This window comes from Vidua macroura, chromosome 6 (assembly GCF_024509145.1).
Source record: "Vidua macroura isolate BioBank_ID:100142 chromosome 6, ASM2450914v1, whole genome shotgun sequence".
Lineage (NCBI taxonomy): Eukaryota > Metazoa > Chordata > Aves > Passeriformes > Viduidae > Vidua > Vidua macroura.
The window spans coordinates 58381522-58402295 of record NC_071576.1 but is presented as its reverse complement, the minus strand read 5'-3'; the positions used below and the strand labels follow the sequence as shown (position 1 = coordinate 58402295).

The following is a 20774-nucleotide window of genomic DNA, read 5'->3' as shown; positions in this document are numbered from 1 at the left end:
CACAAGAGTGGCAAAGCCACAGAAGTGTCACAGGTGTCCATGTCTGTGGCTCATTTGCACACTCTGAATCACATGTTTGACAGCCTGTCAGGGTACATGCTGTCCTGTCTCTTCAAAGGGTAAGGTTTCTCTGTTTCCCTGAGCACATAAAGGTCTCAGGACATGTGATTTCTCCCTGTTCCCTTTGCAGACTAGAAAGAAACCAAACATGGAACATTTTCCTTACATTTGTTAACAAATGTCAAGTAAAGAGAATGGGATAATTAAAATACCTAAGAGCTGCTTCATAAAAGAACAACACACAATCTTGTTAACTGTAAAATGGCAGAAGTTGCACCGTTACTTTAAGTACCTCACTGAACTCAGCACTGCTTCCTCTAAAAACAAGTGGGGCACACTTTCAAGCCATACTGCCTACAACAGCTCTCTAAGTAGGATATCTAAATATGCAGCACAAAACACACAAGATTACAGAGAATTGATGTCATCCTGTACAAGTTGCTCCTTTGTTTGTTTTTTTCATCTTAAACATACTTTTACTGCAGTCTCCCTCTGTTCCAGAGAATCAGAATCTGCCTGATAGATGAAGAGTACACTGGCCAGTGTTAAGAGGTTTTTTCCTTCTCTTTTGTGGGGGTACATGGAGTGTGGTGATGTGTGGAAGGTCCTCTCACAGCACGTGCTCTGCCTGGGACAAGCACTGCTAAATTTAACCTGATCCGAACTCTTGACTTCACTGGAGGGGTTTAACCTTAATTTGGACATACAGGTAGATTTATTAGCTGCCCTCACTCCATCCTTCAGCTTTTCCTTATTCACTGAAGGCCACAGCTTCATCAGAAAGCCCAACATAATACAAGAAGGCAAATCTCAAATTATTAGCTGTTGGGGTTCAGGGGGATTGGGGAAGAAATTCCTTGGAAGATGGTGAGTGGAAGGAAAGGAAGAGCAGACAGCATAGGTTAAGCTGTCTCCAGACAGAAGTCTTCAATTAAAGTTAATTACAATTACTATGGCTTTAATTTCCACACAGTAAACACTGTATGTGATTATTATGAAAGCAAATCACCTTATGTTGCTGAGCAGGCTATAAATGTAAAAACACATGTCAAGAACCCCAGCACTGAATCCTAATTCCCAAACAGCTCACACACTTGGAAGGCCAGTTTGTTCCATGCCTTCTGCACACTGCTAAGCAGATGCAAAAATAGGCACACCTGGATTTTTGAAACCAAACAATTATATAGATTTTAATTTTTTTAAAAGCTTTGCCCAAGATAACCCATCTTACTTTGTGAGTTCATGATCTGAAAGCAACTGTTTCAGATGCCTAGAAAGCAACTTCTTTTCCATAGACAGGCGAACCCAGGCTCTGGCCTTGCCAACATCTGTTTTGATCTCACTTATGTTCTGGATGTGCCTGGAAAAAAAAAGAAAAAGACATGCTTGGTATTGTCAAAGTGTGACAGCTCTTTTGAACCAAGCTCAGCTGAAGTTTTCTAAAGAACACAAATTATCAGGTAAATTATAGGAAAAAGAAATATAATCACCTTAATATTCAGCACAATAAAAAAATCCCTGCAATCTAGCTCAAAGAGAATAAGAGCCTGAAAAGGAAATATCTGCAATGCAGTGCCCTATTTACAAAATTCTAAACCAGGCCCATTGTCTCACATGATTTAGGACTCATTCTGGACCTTATCACTGCAATATTTATGGCTGAATGCTTTGGAAAATTAAATACTGTCTTTGCATGCTCAGTAGAAGCTTTTCTTGCACACAAGGCACAAATGGTATATTTTAATAAGGCAGGCAAATCCTCAATTCACTCTTCCCTACTGAAAAAAATGGATGCTGTAAGGAAAAAGAAGGAAAAGACAATTCCTGCCAAGGTTGCTTCAGAAGTTCTGCATATTGCTTTTTCAGTGTACTGAAAGGAAGGCACTGGGCAGAAGTTCTAGTTTTATTCACAGTACAGTACTGAATGTTAGATAAACCCATTCTTTAGATCAAACAAGTTCTTTAAATTGTGCTCTTCCCTGAGAAGCAAAAGTGGTCTCAGAACTATGCAACCAACTCAGCAATGACTGGGAAAACACAAACACTACACCCACTCCTCTTGGTGGAAATAAACCAATACACAAAACAGTAAAAATATAAAAACCCTGTCATGGTATTTCCGTAAGTTAGTAGCTCTGACAATATAAAAGCTCCTCAGCATGAAACCTGTTTCTGTAAAGGTTAATGAAAATGCTGAAATGTCTACTTTAAAATAGTTCAACAGGTTCCTTGCCCACAGCCCCTCCTGCTGCTGCATGAAACACAGGATGGTGCACAGTAGACACAGAAACAAGTGTGCAGATCTCAGGGGGTTTCTGGGTTGTTTAACAGTTCAAACTCACCTCATATCCTGGATGAGAGAGATTCTGAGAGGTGACATGGCTGGGCTTGTATCAGACTTTCGTCTTTCTGAATCAAGAAGTATTCCTAGATTCAGAAGAAAACAATTTCTTGTTAGCAGAAATCCATCTAGAGGTTCTACAATCAATATAAAAAAAATAAGGTGAATTAACACCAGTTTGCACTCTTGTATTACTGGTGACTCTGTGAAGGAACTGTGGTGTGTTTCCACTCCAAATTACAAGAAAATCTAATATGCTACACAAATGGTTCTAAAGCTCAGCACACACTGAGCACCAACACATTACTGAGCTTAGATTCAGCTGAAATCGGTATGACATGAAATGGCTGAAGACATAGAGTAATCAAGTATTATTTTCTAAAGACTGCCCTGTTTTCTTGCTGTGCAGAAGTGGCACTATTGACACCAGAGAGCAGTGTTAAATATGTGGTACTCAGTACACCACACATCCTGTGCTTACTGAGCTATTACTTTGCACACTTCTGTAGCACCACTGCTTTTTAAATATCACATTTTGGGGTTTTCAAGCAATATTACTACTTTTATATTTCAAATTAAACTCCAGAATGAAGTTCTATGTTGAATATAGTCTCTGCCCTCAATCCCAAGTTAGAAAGCGTGGAACTGATTGTGACTTATTCTGATACACAACATCACTATGAACTAAGGGACATTCAGGAGACCTTTAAATTTCCAAACCTATGGTTTTGATTGCTTACAGAATCTTGTGCACGTTACTAATGCTCAAATCTTTGCTTACAGCAGCTTTAAATAAAAAATAAAAGACACCCACTGCCTCCCCCAAACCTACTGTTCTCTCCAAATTTATATCCTATGCCCCTACCTGACACAAGAAGTAATGTTTAAAAATTACATTAATAATCCTAAAACCATATTATCAGTGGATCTTATGCACAATATTGCTTCTACTGCAACAAAAATTAAAATAGGTTTCTTCAGTTTAAGTTTTTAACAGTAAGATTCTTGTTCAATTGTTTTTCAAGCCATAATGTAAAACTTCAGGGTGTACAGCACAATTTTCTGTGCTTATACTTGTTTTCCACCCTGACCCATAAGATCATTTGCTCTGCCAGTCATGCAGGGCCTGTGTGTCTCGTGGAGGATGATGTACCAGAACAATCCATTTCAAAGCCTGTCTCTGAAGCATCAACTATTTCTGGGTTTCTGACTACCATGGTAGTCAGATCCCAGACCCAAACAAGTGGGCACAACACAAACCAGTTTATTTTTCATAAAACATACTGAGACAACACACCAGGCCCCTATTAAACCTGTAGTAGCCATAAGATTTGATTCAGTTATATTGAGTGAAGGGTATTTCCAAGGGAAAAAACCTCTGCATGGTGTAAATCTGCAGGCAGCTCTTATTCACAGCTTTTAATCTTCTTCCAGCAGATGCCAATCTTACCTGAGGTACTGAAGCTGCCTGATGTGGTTCTTCTTTGTCTGTTTTCTAGGTAATGTAACAGATGAGACCACAAAGCAGACTTGCCCTAAAATGAAAAAACATAAGTTAAAGAAATCACTACTAGCTGAATTAAAAAAAAAAAAGTTTAAAACATGATTGAAAGTATCAGCCATGACAAAAACTTGCTTTAAAGATGTTTCTCCCTATAAACTCAATGATAAAAACCAAAAATAAGACAAAAGTGGGAGGTGCTTGGGAGCTGTAAAGAGGCTGAGAAGGAAAAGCAAGAGTCAGACTACTGGGAGCTAAACAGGAAAAAGTCAATGGAACTTCTTCCCTCTTAATTCATTACCATGACAAGAGAACATTCAAAGGCTTGTAAAACTGAGGCTATGGCCTGTCCTGTGGGTCTCTCCCTGCCTCTCCAGCAGTGAACGACAAGGGACACAGAGCCAGCCTGAGCAAGACACACCTAGATCAAGTCCTGCTCCCCTCAGGGTAATTCAGGGCTAAGGATAAATGCTGCCCATTTTTAGAATCTCAAAAGATTCCCCTCAATTTCATCAGGCAAAGCATCTGCATAATCACAAACACAGTAAGATATCCCAAAATATAAGCAGGACAATGAAAGCTTAACAGCAAAAATACCCCAGCAGTTCCTACACATTGTAAAACCAATTTAAAAGTTAGAATTTGGGATGCAATATTTAGGCCAAGATAAATCCATCATATGATGTTAAAAGGTGCATCTTGCTCGTTATGTTGCTTTCTTAAATCCCTGGTGGCTTAAAGCAGAGGGTGAGAAAATCTTTCAGTGGGAAATGATAAAGATTCTTGGATTCATCATAAAATATTTCCCATAATAGAAAAGCTTGCAAACCTGCAGAAAGGCAGCAGTAAGCAAACAGAGGCTTTCCAGCACATCAATTGGAATTACTTACAGATAATTAGTATTACTTATCTTCCTAAAGTACTGTATTAACCTGAAATGCCAGTAAAGATCTAGCAATTCTGCATTTCAGAAAAGCTGTCATATAATGAGGCCATATTTTTATTTACAGCTTCGTGCAGAAAGAAGCCATGACTGTGAAGCCAATAATTGTCAATTCCACACTATCAATTTCATCTAATATTATCTAAGTGCCTTCCCAGAAGTGCAGCAAACATAATTCATCTTTAAATTCCTTTTTTAAACTATATTTAAAAATCTCTAACCATTTCCATCCTATAGTTCCCTGCAGTTGACATAAAGAACTATTGACCATGAGGGATTATTCCAGAAGTGGCACGCCTCCAGAAGAATAAATCCTAGAGTGTCTGTAACATCTGTGATGACAGAAATCTATTAAAGATATGCATTCAGTGGTGAGGATATAAAAAAAATCCATTGTGTCTCGTGTGTACCTGACAGATCCAACATGGAAAGCCAAAACTGCAAGTCTTATTATAAACAGATAAAAAAGAGCATGAAAATATCACCCAGCAAAGAGTTACATCCAAAACCGTGGTTTTTTCCCCAATAAACACACACATGCACACACAGTCTAGTGTTCAGCAACCAGCTGCCAAGGCAAGGAGAACTGCAAGAGATCACAGAAAGCAGCAACAAAGGGTCCTGCAGCAAATCGATGCCAACAACCATGATGAATGTGAGGACTCATGCAGTGTCTGCCCGCTCTTCAGCACCGTGGACCTCTCCTTTAACTTCACCAAATAGCAATGATGAGGCAAGCTGGATCTATAAGGGGAAGGAAGACAGCCTAAGGAAAGTAGTGGGATAGAGAATGGGCAAGGGAATAAACCAAGGCCTTCTCAAAGTCCAGACTACTTCAGTCATCAGATCCTACATCACATCTCCCCTGCGTTGCTCGGGACAACGGAAGGCATGGATTCCCTTTGCATGTGGAAAAATCAGTAGGTAGCTAATGTAGGACTACTGGCGGTCATCAGCAGGGAAGAGGTAAAAGCAAGGATTGGTGGAAGGAAAGCCATCCTCATTACTATGGTCAGTTGAGAAAGAAGAGTCTTCCTTGGCTCATTATTGAAAAATAAAATAAAATCGATGTATGAATCAGCAGGCTTTTGCATATTTCATAAAGGCCAGAGCACACAGAGAACTGGTGGTGCTTTTTTACTTTTTATTTTTTTTTAACTCTGGATCATACTATGAGATACACTGCACTTCCTCCATCAGGCCTCTATTCTATTCCACCACTCTATTTACTCCACCATTCAGCACTGCTTGCCAACATCTGCAATCAATCCAAAGCATTAACCTTATGAAGGGTTGGCCGTCTGGTGGTCTGAAAGGCCCAAATCTGGGTTGAAGCAGAGTATACTGATGCTCTGTCTTCTAAGACGAAAGCAGTACAGCTTCTATCCTAAGTGATATACAAGAGGGAAGGGAGAGAATCACATGATAAATCTTCACATAGAAAACTTGTATAGTTTGAAGGAGAGCAGAGTTAAACACTGGTGTTTGGCTGCTGGGAACAGAGATACTGGATTACAGTTGTCTGGATTATGAACATATATTCTTAAAAAAAAAAAAAAAAGAAGTTATCATCTTCTCCAACCTTGCTAGTCCTTTGTACAAAGGAGGAGTAAAGTTGGTAAAAGCCCTCCAAACTCCATCTTGTCCCACAAGTGACTCCAAACAGAAGAGCAAAACAATTATTAATTTCATACAAAACCCCAACACCTCTAGCTAGTGATCTTGTAACCATAATTTAAGTACCCTACATTGCCCAGGAAGAACCAAAATAGCGAGACTGTTACTTTGAAGTACTAAATTATCCTTCAGCAAAACAATTCCCCCCATCCCACTGAGAGCACCTTTAGGATAGGCTGCCTTCTAGCCTATACAACTTCATTAACAAAAATATTAAGAACACAGCAACAGCTTGTGTTTTTTTATCATCCTATTAAAGAAAACTACCAAAACCCACCAAACCAAATGAAAACCCCAGGTTAAATGGAGAGTCCTCCAAGAAGTCATCTGTGGAACACATCTACAGGTACACTTGCACATATCCCACAGCATGGAGACAGACAGGGGGTAGGAACTGACATAAAAAGACTGCAGGGCACACGAGTATTCTAACACATCTACATACACACTAAAGGTGTCCTCTGAAAGCAGAGAGAGGAACAGCATAATACAACTTCAGGAAAGTGTGCCCTGCAATGTACAGGAATATTTATTCCTCACCTGTTTGACTTGCAGACCGTGGCTCCATATTCTTTCTAAGAGGTCACACAGACTGGCTATCAGGGTGTTCTCCTCCACTCCTGTGATATTCACTTCACCATGACCAAGCTCCACAGCTTCTCGACCCATTTTCTCAACCAACATCCTCTTAGTCTCAAAAAGGACAAGGCAAAAGAGAGGTAAATCTCTCCCAGGAATTTCCAGGATCACTTACATTTTTTAAATGACCAGTAATTGACATGATAACAAAGTTTTGGCAGAATAACTGGCTGTATACATGTATTTCTGGCATTAGTGCAGACCTGCCCTTCTTTTATCTCTGTTTTTCAAGCCAGGACAGCACCAGTGCTCATCTTCTGTTTTTCTAAAAAAGGGTTTGCAAACAGGCACATCATCCTCCACAGAGTAACCCCAACAAAGGGAACAGCAGGTCACACACTAACAAGCTGGATGCTCAGCAGCAAGGCCACGAAACACAGATCTTGGGTACTTTGGTGAGCACTGGATGCACTCCCCAGGAGCAGGACACTTTGTCCACCTCCTCTCAGGGGAGGTGAATGCACCCAAGTGTTTCCAAGCAGCATGGGTATGTCATTCCTGAGTGATGCTGTTCTGCCAGAAGGGCATTTGGATTAAACCAAACCCATTCTGGAGTGCACCTTTTGAGCTTCCCCACAAGCCCCATTCTCCTAAACTGTGCACAATTTCATACTAGCTAACAAAGCTTTCACCAGCTCCTGAAGTACAGTCTTCCAGTCACAATATATTAATCATACAGCAAACTAGAGGAAAAAATGGTGAGGGAATCAGTTCCACTCATCTCCTACACGTTTTTTCATCTTTGTTCCTATTCTAGACTCACTTTCAAATGAGGAATACTCCCTTAAGCACCTCTGCACAGTCTTGCTGGAGATTAAGAAGTCCAAGTTAGTCCCTAGCTACTTCTCCCCCTCACTCCCTCTGGCAATTTCTCACTGTCACAGAGCCAAGCCTTCCTTCAAAAATTTTCACCATCTATTGTGCCTCTGTTAAGGGATGGGGGTTAGTTGGACAGCTCCATAAAGTGAAATCAGAAGTAGATGCACATATTAAATAGAGTTTTATGAAAAGTTGTCTATAATTACTGTAGTACCTCCACTGACTTTAGTCAAGAACATGTCTATTTCATAATTATTCTCTTTACTGTATTTTTATAAACATTAACATTTGCTTCAGATTAATATGTTGTCAAATATATACTGGTGAAGCACGTCTACAAATTAATGCCAAATTTCTTTGTTAAGTGCTTAAAAACGTACTCCTCAGATATGTAGTTATGAGAAAAGCTGCTGTATTTTCCCCACAAGCCTCTCTTTTGGACTATTCACTCCTGTTGAAATAGCACTGTCTCATTAGTTATAACTGAAATGTGCTATAATAGACTTGGGCAGCGGGATGGTAAAGACCCTTCAGAATATTCAATCTCTATCATAAATCTGCTTGATAAAGTCTCTGCTCCTTGCAGAATTTCTGAACACATTATCTCTTCATTAATTTCTCACCACCATGCAAAAATCCTTACAGGGATAAAGCAGAAACAGATGGCAGAAAAGGTGGGGGGGATCGAACATCCTCGATACAAAATGGTCCAGAAAGGATGGATATGAGGTGCAGGATATGAGGTGCAGGAGAACAGAATTATTCTCTTTTTTACCTTATTTCGGCATTCCTTCAACAAGCCTTCTACAAACTTCCAGTTTGTTTGTGCAATTACTGATGGAGAGAGGTTAGAGAGCTTGGGCTGTCGGATGGTGCTGCCCAGGTTCCTGGCTTCTTGGATGTATTTCTGGATTGAGGGAGAAAATGGACACAGACAAAAGTGCAAGTGAGACTGCTTGGCTGAGAGAAAAAGGTAAACTTATATTTATAACCCACACCTCTGGAGTGAGGAGGAAAGCATCTCCTCTTTCAGAAAAGGCCCCTTTTTATGAGACACTTAAACTGCTTTTTCACCAGAGGTCAAATCCCCATTTATATTGTCTAGACAGTATTAGAACACCCATTGCTGAATTACAAAAACACAATACAAACTGCCAAGGATATTCAGATGCATAGAGATTCAACTACTCCCTGCACCACTGCCAACTGTCTTTTTATTTTTTTCATTTAAATGAAAATCTGCAAAAAACTACCCAGACCAAGACTATTCAAGTGGCAGACTGGTCTACATGGGGACTGCAAGAAAACTTTGCTCTTTCAGGAAGCAGCTGCAAAATGCAAATGATAGCAACATCTCTCAGCTGTGAAGCAGCTGCATTTTTGAGGAAAATCATTTCCTGAACCCACTCTACTCAAAAGAGCTCTTCTGCTCCTATTACTGCCACCAAGGAGTTGCCATTGTTTTCACCCCAGAGACAAGAGTGATACGACAAATATTTTGGAAGCCAGGTGATCACAGGTTGGTTGGGGCACAGCTAAATGAGAATTAGTGATAGAAAGAAAGACCTGTACAGGCACTGATGGAATACTCAGGATTAGTACATATATCAAATTAACAGGAAAACTCTCTAGCTTACATTGAAATAATGACCAGCTGAAATGTCAGTGAATAGATCTGTCAAACACAACCAAGAGGGAAAACCCCACCTTTTCCACTGGCCTTGCACTAAAGAGCTATGATATATACATTTAATTATGCATCTTTATCCAGAACTATGATTACAGTCATATTGTGCATTGGACATACCAGATAATGCTCTGACACAGATTTTATAGAGGGCATGAAGGGCCAATCATGCTGGTCCCAGTCTAAACATAACTGCAACTGAAGCTCTGACATGGAAAAGTCCAGGTGCTGGCAGGATAAGTTGGTAGCAAAAAGCCAAGCAGATGGAAAGTGAAAGTGGTAAGACATATGAAGTAATAAAAGCAAGCATGCAAAACAGAACAGAGTGAAGACATAACACAATGCAGAACTCCCAAGCATTCAACATAAAAATAAATTCGTAAGTAATGAATCTGAAAGGAAAAAAGAAAAGATGGTGTTAAATCAGTGGATTGGTGTAAACTCTGCCCTCCACTGGGCACAAATGTTTGCAAGTAAAAAGTCCCCATTGCACATATTTTCAAGCTTCAATTAGTTTAAAACTGCCAACACTGCAGTTTAACACCTCCTGCTCAGCCTGGCCCCCAGTGCTCATCTCAGAAGAGCTCCCTCCCCACTCTCAAATTTACTGTAGAAGTCTGAAGTTCATCCAGAGAAGGGGTCAATGTTCAATCACCATTATGTCATCAAAGAGGTCCAGCATAAACCCCTAAAACAACAGCACAGTTCCCACTGGCACTCGGTACCCCCAGCTGAGCATGTATTTCAAAATATTTATTCCTCAGATATTTTTTGCCTTTTGTGACAGAATAACTCCTATAGGAAATGAACTTGTGAGGAATCAGTTGAAAAACAAAACAAAGAAAACACCCCAGAGACCAGAGGTAGATTTTTGCCTTTGTAATTAGCTCAGAAGTTTACATGCTTTAACAATTGTGTTGTTTAGCACAGTAATGAGGTTAGAAATCAACTACTATTCATTTCTGTTACATCTAAGTAAAAAGCACTTTAGAGTTAGCTGAGCATATGGAACATGTCAAAGCCAGAAACTACTCGTAGAGGTTTTTTATTATGCAGACATTTTTCTGTTACATGGTTAGGGATGACAGAGATGACACTATAATTCAACAAAATTTTAACAAACCAGTAAGTAAATTCCAAAATTGAGTACACTAAGAAGACAATTAAATCCATCACTACCATAAAAGGATGAACTGAACAAACACACTTGAGTTTCAAAACACTATCCTAACAGACACAAGACTACTAAAACTCAAAATTAAGCTTTTCTAAGGATATTTAACAAGGCAAGAGAATATTGTTTTCAATGAACAGCACACAAACAAAAGCAAAACTCTGGGGTTAGTAAACAAACAAAATTCCTCTAATATTTTGAGCCAGTCTATTCTTGGAATTACCCATAAATCAACACCTGGTGTAACAGTTTGCTGTCTGTACCATATGAATCAGAAACTGCAATTAGTTCACTTCACCCAGATCTTTCAAAACCACTTCACCACAATGAAAAACTGTGTCAGCTGTTGGAGCAGAGATGTTTGTCAGTTCAGAAGGTGGGTAAATCAGCATCAGGCTGCACTGTGTAAAAACAAGCAGCCACAAAAGTGACAGTGTGGGTGGGCTTCACACTCTCTCCTTAGCAATGAGGTTGTCTCTCACTTTGTCACCTTAAGACTTTTATTATGGTCTACAGAAGACACTTAGGCCAAAAGGCAATGCTTCTGATTTCAGGATGAAATTAATCTCTCTCTAGAGGTGGTTATCTTTCCTCCATCAAATAGACAAAAGAAGCATAGGGTGACTAAGTTATTCAGAGATGGGAAGTAGATGGCTGAAAACTATTAATTCTCCTCTTCCCACTCATCCCCTTTAAAACAAAAAAAAAACCAGAACAACTCAAAATCATGTGATTATATTTTCAGAGAACTCTCCTATATGTCGGATGAAATAATTTTGTCCTAAAAAGGGGCAAAAATGACATAACTTTTATAATAAGAAAATTAAGTATTTTTCATCTGCTACTTCATTAGTATTAGCCACACTTAAGGGAGAGCAGACACGAACTGCAAGTAACTGTCTAGACATTTCATAAAGGTTGCAGAGCATTTCTCAGGCCATTAGGAAAGAAAAAAATCAGATCTCTAGAGCTGAGCAATTTTCACCTCTCTCTGGTCATTGTCCAGACGCAGGTGCTCCGTGTGCTGCTTCTGTCTGTCCTTGCGCCTCCACTGAGCAGGAGCGTTCCTCTTTGTCCACCTACACGTGGGGAAATAACATCAGCCAAGTGTCAGAAGGCAGGGGAAGGGCAGAGGCAATCAGAGCTTTCCACTTGATTCTATACATTCTACACATCCCTGAACATGCTGACAGCAGTTACATCAGCCAAAGCGCAGCTGCAAGCACACACAAAGAATCTCTGGAATCTTGGGCAACCAAAATGTTTTAGAATATTAGATCACATACATTTCCTTTGTATTTTTCCTTTTTTTTTTTTTTTGGGTCACAATTCCAAGGACAATTTAAGCCTTGCCTCTCATCCTTCAAGGTTTTTAAAAGAAAATATCCTAAGATATTTGCTAGTTCCTACATAAGATCAAATAAGGGGATCTGCTTTTATATTGACAATAACTGAAAGTAACTCTAAGTACACAAACTATAACCTCAAATGTAAGAGAGCTTTTTTCAGTAAATTTGCTTCAAGAAGTCCGTATTTAAAAAAAGAAAAAAAAAAGCAAACCAGACAGCAAAAATCCCACCCCACATCATCTGATCTGCTCCCACTTGAAAAAAATACACCCAAAACTGATTTTGCTTTCTAAGATCTCTGCTTTAGTGCCATTCTATAGATCTTGCCAAGATTCAGCACCTGTTGCCTTAGCTTGCTTACTTGTTGCTTGCTGGGCCAGTGGATAAAACATCAGACTGAAGCTTAGGAAAAAATCCAAGCTCGTATTTCCCTTGTCCAATTTTCATGTCCAGCAAGTGTGGGTGAACTGCAGTGTGATCTATTTTTGCCAGCCTTAATTCAATAGATTTCTCTGAAATAGTAAGAAAGTTAATTTTTTAAGGTGTTTTAATCAGACATGTATCTATAATCACATCTTCAATTAAAACCAGATGTCAAATTAAAGAAAGAGGTGGAAGTTGCTTACTGATTTCAACAGGGACATTAGTACAAGAGTGTTTCTTTCTGACATCCAAAAGGAGAAAAATGGTTTTATCTTCTTAAGCTCAGACATCTTTCACACACTAAGCATGCAGGAAAACATCTGAGTCCTACTTTACATGAATTTCATCTCACACCTCAACATCACAGAAAACGTTTAGTCCCCCATTTAAGCTTTACATCTCTGCTATTTTGGTCTCTTTTTTTTTTTTTTTTTTGAGGTTTCAAAGCATGAATCATTACTTAATCTAATGCCTAAAACAAATAGCACTGACCAGTGGCATGAATTGTCAAGCAATTGCTTCATGGCCCTTACCAGCCTCATCAATGGTTGTGCACTTTTGATACATAGATGTGCGCAGAGTCGGTGTCCTGACGTTCAGCAGCCTAATTTTATCCACCCTAGAATCAAAAACTCTCAAAACAGGGTCTTTGTCATCTTCATCATGGCACATAATCTTATTGTCAATGAAGGATGCAAACATTTGGGTCTCCAGGAATCTCGAGAGGAAAGGCAAGTAAGGCTCAGGCTGGTCGGACAAGAAAGAAGCCTAAGAGACAGGAAGAGATTAAGAGTGTTTGGGAGTCTGCAGAGAGAGAGACACATCCACCAGAAGCACCAATTTTTCTGATCAAGGATGTATGAGAGTGCTTTGGTGCCACTTACAAACTGGTTTTATTATACACATCAATTCTATCCCCACTACAGGCAGTCTGTATGAAATTTTCATAGGACAGTCACCTACTGTATAGCACAATAATTGGCATACTGTGATTTTAGCATTTCCTTCATCTTCTAAAAATTTCAACAGGATCCCAGCAAACCACACCATCAGTACTGCAGGTGTGCATATTTGGTACTTCTGGCTGGGCTCACAGCTTGTGAAATCAATGGGAATCTTTTCATACAACTTGGTGGGAATCAGATGAGTGTTTTAGCAGACAGTGCTGCAACAATCTTCACCCATGGGAACTCTCCTGCTGACAAATATCTCCAACAAAGAAGACAGTGCAAAAATTTGAAGAACTGGGTTTTATGTTTCTCTACAAAAGAGTTAGGAATACATTTGGTACACATGTACCATTATTTGGGCTCATGACTTAATTCATTAACATATTTGGCAATTCCTCTGGTTAAAAATCAGTTTCCACTAGTCATATTTAACCTTAATGTGGAGGTTAGCCCTAAAATGAGGCTAAGCTATTTTTCTACAGTATCCTTAAAAGAGTATCTTTAGCTCTCCAAGTCTGTGTTTGTATATATTTCTCCATATACTAAGATGTGACTTTTTTTGGGAACACTGAAATTTAAAGAAGAAATTACCATTTTGACAGTACAGTTTTCCATTTGATGGCCCAAGACACAAAGCCTTAAGTTTGAATACTGTTTCACCTCTTACATTGACGTACCTTTTTATTACAACTTACTTTATCAAAGTTCTGCATCTGCTCTCTGTTTGTAAACCAGGATTCCTTGTCCTGACTGGGCTGAATGACAAACACTTCATAATCTGCAAACATTTGCGTGAAGCGGTTGGCAAAAACTTCCCGAATCTGAATGTTCAGCTGGTAAATCTTGAATTCTTCTTCATCACACTGCATTTTAAGATCCTTTTTGCTACTGGTCTCCTCTCGCACCTCCAGCTGAAAAAGTAAGGGAAAACACAAATAATTTGCATTGATGCTTTGTCAGGTACTCCAGGCATATAAGATTTTCACCTGTCATTCAGCTGCTACTCTTCAAGCCAACATTTCAATAAAGAAAAATACTTACTGTTTCAACTACTGCAATAAAAAAGCAAAATCAAAACCATCCAGACAAAAACCTCTGCCTAGAAAATATCTCATAATAAACCAAAACTTACTTCAGTACTGTTTGCACTGGATATGTTTTAGATTTTAAAAGGGTAAGCAACAACCATATACATGCCCATGTATGCCACAGACTTAAATTACTTTCTCTTACCCTTCAATCACCTGCACAGGCTTTTCAGAGGTTCTTATTAGCCCTAAACATTTGCATATTAGGAAAATCTATATCTGGTGTCAAAGAACTCCATGTTTAGAACCATTAAATACATACCAGCTTTCAAATGAAGATAGAAATGCACAGTAACAAGAAGCTGTGCATGTCTAGCACAGGCCTGTAGCCTAAGCTCTTAGCAGTGTAAATCACAATTCCCCACTACACACCTCAGAGTAAGCTTTAAGAAAAGAAAATGCATTTTCAGTTAAGATGTGGGCTAAAATTTATGAAAAAAACAATATAATTAAGATATTCAATTCATAGGGGGGAAAAAAAAATCACAAACAGTGACAGTCTTCACTCCATTCCACAATGGAGTTAATTTTACAATTCCATTCACTCCATTGCACAAAAGCTCAAAAAATTCCCAGTGGTCTTTCAGGTAGTACATTTTATGCAATTTGTTTTTTGTTTCACCATTCTAATCACTCAAAAAATCCAATCAGGAGCACCATGAGCTGTGCATGTCCACTTGCTGGGAATCAGAAACTCATGAACACTACAACATTAACCAGAAAAAAACATCACAGTAACCCCATGGCAAATATATTACATATAAGCAAAATTATATATATATATATTATACACAGAATGAAAAAGGTATCTATAAGACTGGATTCAGCATTATCTAGATGTCAATTTTAGCCACTTAATTCATTAAATAGTGGTGCCAATTTAGAATAAATCTTAAAATCAAGAATAAAAAAGGCAAAGTGCTATTTTTAAATACGTTATCTTGGTAAATGAACACTTGGTGGATAGCAAAGGTTTTCCCAGATGCTGCAGGGTTAAATCCCATTCCCTCTCTCCCCTAAGCTTGTCCTTGCCTCTACAGGTGCTCACAAGGTTTGAGAACACGTTGACAGAAAGTCCCTTCTAGTGAAGACAGACATACAGCATCTTTGGACCACCTGCCACTGCAGGACCAGGGAGAGTGCAGCTCATTTCATATCTTACCTTTTCCAGACTCACACCTGTTCTTTTAACAAGTGCTTGGAGTCTTGCAATAGTCTCATTTTCCTTTAGCAGCTCATAGGAATTCAGAGGTGATCCTGCTATGTTCCCATTTCTTTTATCAGAAACCAGGTCACATGCTCTGAGGCTCTTCATCTTGGAGGCACTTTCACTGCAGTGCAGGTTTCCCTCAGGTGGAATTCCAAAAGCCATCAGTATCTCTGAAATTTCCTGAATGAACTCAAGTTTATTTGGAAACTGGGGTAGGTCTTCTGGCAGCTCGATGAAATGGTTGTCTACATCCACAAAGCACAGGTTAGCCTGGGATTTAATGTAGAACAGGACACCATTACAGCATCACTAAGCACATTACTGATCTTTGGGATTTGTGCTTATTTAAAGATTCAAATACATTTGCATTTGTTTGGTGATTTTATAAAACAGAGTTGCCCCAACTGTAATTGAACTGGCTGGTTTGCTTTGAAGAATGTAACACAAGACTTACATTTCCAGGTCTTTTGAGGAGGTAACTGAGAAAGAAGAACTAATTTTACAGACATTTACTATGTACAAAATAGATTATAATATAAATTAGGTACAGATGTGTGATTTTTTCATACATGTACAGCTAGATTTTAACTACAGGATATATGCAATTCTACTTTATACATTATTGTATCTAAGCAGGTGACCATCCGCTGTTCAGATTATCAGTGCTTTTCTCTAAAGACTTAGCAAATTTCAATCTAAAAGGTGTGCTGATACTGCAGAAGTGCAATGAAGTTATCTCCTCTTTTTTTTTTTTTTTTTTTGTAAGCAACAAAAGGCAATTGCCTGACAACTAAGGCAATTCTTTGAATGAGCAAGTTTGTTTCCAAGGAGAAAAATGAAATTAACTAGTTTCCATTCTGTTTTTCTGTTCCAATCTCCAACTCATTTACCACCAAAAAAGGCCAAGGTGAGGGGAAAAAAAATAAAGAACAACCACCTATGTGGCTTCCACAGCAAGATCAAAAGAGGTTCTGCACCTTTCAAGGTTTATCTCACTCTGTATTTGGCAAGGAGGGAGGTTCCCCTTTTGGCTTCTGCATTGCAAAATCAAATCAAATTACATAACTACACACACCACAGCAAGAACCCCAGTCATGTGTGAAACCTGCCTGGAAAGGCAAGAACAGAGAAGTAACTTTGCTCTTCTGTAGAAGCATTTCAGTTTCTCTTCAGTGCAGAATTAACAAGGACTGTCACTATTCTGTTTAACCTTCACTATACAAAATCCTTTCATCACTCAGATTAGGGGGTACTTCCAACCTAACTGCATTGCATCATTCTAGGAGCCATACCTGAATTCAGGCCTCACTACAGCTTGGCAGCAAAAACATTTTTCAGGTCTTGGAGAACTGGCATATCTCCAGTTACTTCCTATGATTCAGTAAGTGCAGGAAGATGGAAGCACCACCACAATTTAATTGGGAAGAAATAATTAGAAGATATCAACCTCACATGGAATGAATGACAAATGATCCCAGAAATCAGAGCTACAAGGAGTTCTGGTAGGAATTTGCTGTGGGACTGGCCATAGGTAGACTCAAATAAGCTGTGCCTGATGAGACCTGTTCCTTTAAGTTAAGTTATGAAAATATACATTTAGTACTTGTGACAGGTTTCTATAGAACAGAGGGTGTCAACTCTCCTTAAAACACAAATATCTTATTGAGCTTCAACATTTAAACTGAAAAAAGAATTTTTAAAGCAGAACTCCACTGGCCATATTGCACCAGCTTGCACAGAACTAGCCCAATTCATGCCCTGCTACAATATTACCCATAGTTACAAAGGGAAGCATGAGTCCAGTTCTCTACTTCCTAATGTTCTAACATTTCAATATGGAGATTGATTTCTTATGCTCAAAGGAAAGCATATAAAACAGTTTAGTATCTCTTGTATAGATCTTTTACTGGAAATTACATCACAAATTGAATTAGGTGTTGCAAAAGAATCCAAGGTCAAGAAAGAAAATTAACACATTGATTCTCAAATAGTTTCTAGTGCACCTTAGAAAAAGCTTTTCTTTTTATGCAGGGCAGGTGTGATTGCTGAAATTCCCCTAATACCAGCACTGCTCCAAGGCAGCACCTGAAGCAAGCACCTGAATTGAGGAGCTTCAAGGCTCCCACTATAGCCATGGTTCTGTGACAATCAGAAGTCAAGTCAGCTGGTGTTTGTCAGAAACACTGTAAGCACTTCAAGACAGGGGAGAAATAAAGCTTTGAAACCAGGCAGAATGCCTACCAATCAGTGCTGAGAGAAACAAAAAGCATTGAATTTGCCTCAAGCAGTCTGCAAAATGGCAAGACAGACTCAATAAGAAACTCTTCAAACAGTTTAATTGTATTACTTCCTTTTACAACTTTCTTTAATTGATGCCATTCAACTTTCCTTCCTTTTTGGATCAAATTCTGCAGAAAACATCACTCTTGGTTAATAAGCTTGGTTGTACTCACAAAGCACTTGGCCAAAAAAATCAAACATTAACCTTACCAATGTAGAAATTCTAATCTTCACACTGAAATTAAACTCCTTACTAATGGAAGAAAAAGCCAAATTCAATGCTTGCTAAAATTGCTTATAAATATCTGGGCTTACACCTGGTTAATTTTTCCAATATGTCATTTTCCCTTCTGCAAGGCTCCTCTCAACACTCTTAGCTCCTAATAATGATTGCTTATCATGCAACTTGTAATTACATTTTCCAGAAATTGGCCTAGATGGAAGCATTTTTTAAAAAGTCAGCGTGCAGCAATACTCTAAACAGAGTATAAAGAATATTTTCAGGGACACTCTGTAGTTATCCAGTGTCTGGATAATGGCACATAAGATAGAGGACTACCCAGAGCATCAAAAGCAAAGATTCCATGGGTGACTTTAGCCTCTCTGAACTCAGGGAAGCTGAGGTCATCCTCAAGAATGGCATACACACTTCTGAAAAGGCCATGCTCCTCAGGGAACAGAAATGGCAAAAACATCTCCATGCACAAGCCCTTCAAGAGCTACCAAACCAATATTTTCCTGTGAAAATGAAATCTGAAGTAAATCAGTGACAGACACCAGAGCAGTCAATCTCACTATGCTGCTACACTGTAGGTCCAACAGAATGGAATGCCAGTAAGGATAGAGGGCTCCCCTCCTTAAAAACTAAGAAAAATTACAAGGCACTTATTATTTATGAAATCATGGTCATCCAAAGCATTTTGCATGCTAGGAACTGGGCAAGTACACAAAGCAGAAAAATAAAGGAGTTCTTTGGCCACAAGGGTTTAGTTATTTTGTCTCTGGAGGCAGCACAGCTGAGTGGGCTGTGAATAGCTGACAGCTCTCTACATGGACACACTGTTTATTATTTTACTCACACAAAACCAAAATGATACAAAGACAAGATACTTGGCAACATGTGTAAGTATAGATATAACTGAAAGAGCATTCTTAAGTTAGTTACTTGGTATTTCAGGTCTCTAGGCCTTTTATTTGTTGCTTACATATCAGTTTTCTCATCAAAAGAAAACCCCAAAACACTTACACACCACTTCAATAGCAGACAGTCACAAGAGAGGACACATTACATCATCTACAATAAAAGGTTCTTCTGAGATACTACACTAAGGAACAAGGATGTCACATCCTAAGTTAAAAACCTGTCCTCCCCACACACTTTTATCATTCCAAGTAACAGGGTTACTTACAAACCTTAGAAATGTGAATCTAAGCAAATCAGTGTTTGTGTACCTGGTTCCCTGAAGCCAACAGCACCACTTTCCGTGGCCTTAGTGGGTTCAGGAGCACACCCATCCATTCCAAAACCAAAAGATAATTGCAATTTGTTAGTTTAACCTCAGGTACAATAAGGGCCAAAGCCCCACACAGATCTAGCAGGGCCTGCATCAAGCTCATATCTCTCCTTTCAGCTCTGTTCACAAGCACAGAAGGAAATTATTTAGCTTCTGCTTGAATACAGCACTGAAAGACTAAAGCCCACTCATCTACAGCCTGTATCACCTTTGAGCATTTGGCCCCAGCCTTGCAAACAACCACGCACTTCACACAACGCACAGAGAACATGGATGTGCAGCTCTGTACACACATGGGACACTTGGGCAAGTGTCTACAGTGGGACTAAATTCTGAAAGATGCTCCTGTGCCACTCCTGTAAGCAAATGGGACCTTCTGAACTTATTCTCAGCACTGCTGTCCTTCATGCCAACCCAGAATTTGGGAGTGAGAACAGCTTACAGCTCAAAGCCACTGCAGCCTTCAGAAATTCCTCAGGTGGCTGTTCACACTGGAGTACAAGAAAATATAAAACTGAGGTTTGTCAAGAAATTTGCAGTATTATCAAGGATCAAACCAGCAGCAGATAGACTGAGAGTGCATACAAAGCAGTGATTATCTTTAAATTATCATCTTGGTCTAATGTGTTAGCATCAGAAGGAAAAAAGGCTTTTCAGGAGACCTTTCTTATCTTCTGAAACAACATACAAAAATAAAACCCCACAGAATTTCTTCAGGTTTAGCACTGAATTACATCCTTTTAATGGTTGAAATAACACTGAGAATATATATAATCTGTCCTATACTAGCAGAGAAAATGCATTTTAGGTTTTAAAGTCTTTCAGCTTTTCTAACAGGAAAAGCTAATGCCCAAGACCCTTGGGATCACTTCATTAAAAACAATGTTTTTTTTAATGAGATACTACTTTGATTTCACCAGTGCTGGAAACTCAGCATTGCTTATTTCCACTGAAAATAATTTCAATTTCTACCATTCTCCTAAATTAGAGTGGTGAGATATACATGCAAGTCCTGCTGCATGTAACTTGCTTGTTAAAAATGTATTTCTGTAGCACTGCAGAAGTTTCTTCAGAAGGAAATGCAAACACACATCAAAAAATCCAATCTCACTTCACTAC

The 20774-nt window shown here is 39.0% G+C and overlaps 1 protein-coding gene across 6 annotated transcripts in view; it reads right to left on the bottom strand.

The window, feature by feature from the left end:
• The window catches only part of DENND5A (DENN domain containing 5A), a 64198-nt gene that overhangs the window by 12563 nt on the left and 30861 nt on the right, over positions 1–20774 (bottom strand). For 2 of the 6 annotated variants that reach the window (XM_053980004.1, XM_053980006.1), the window contains 12 exons: positions 15814–16131; positions 14259–14474; positions 13147–13381; positions 12552–12702; positions 11827–11920; positions 9788–9895; positions 8756–8887; positions 7063–7215; positions 6128–6232; positions 3852–3936; positions 2403–2487; positions 1292–1420 (listed from right to left, as the gene is read on the bottom strand). In XM_053980004.1, coding sequence (XP_053835979.1) covers positions 1292–1420; positions 2403–2487; positions 3852–3936; positions 6128–6232; positions 7063–7215; positions 8756–8887; positions 9788–9895; positions 11827–11920; positions 12552–12702; positions 13147–13381; positions 14259–14474; positions 15814–16131 — 1811 coding nt within the window. The remainder of the gene's footprint in view (positions 1–1291; positions 1421–2402; positions 2488–3851; positions 3937–6127; positions 6233–7062; positions 7216–8755; positions 8888–9787; positions 9896–11826; positions 11921–12551; positions 12703–13146; positions 13382–14258; positions 14475–15813; positions 16132–20774) is intronic. The other 4 variants (XM_053980009.1, XM_053980010.1, XM_053980007.1 and 1 more) reach the window with 3 other exon arrangements.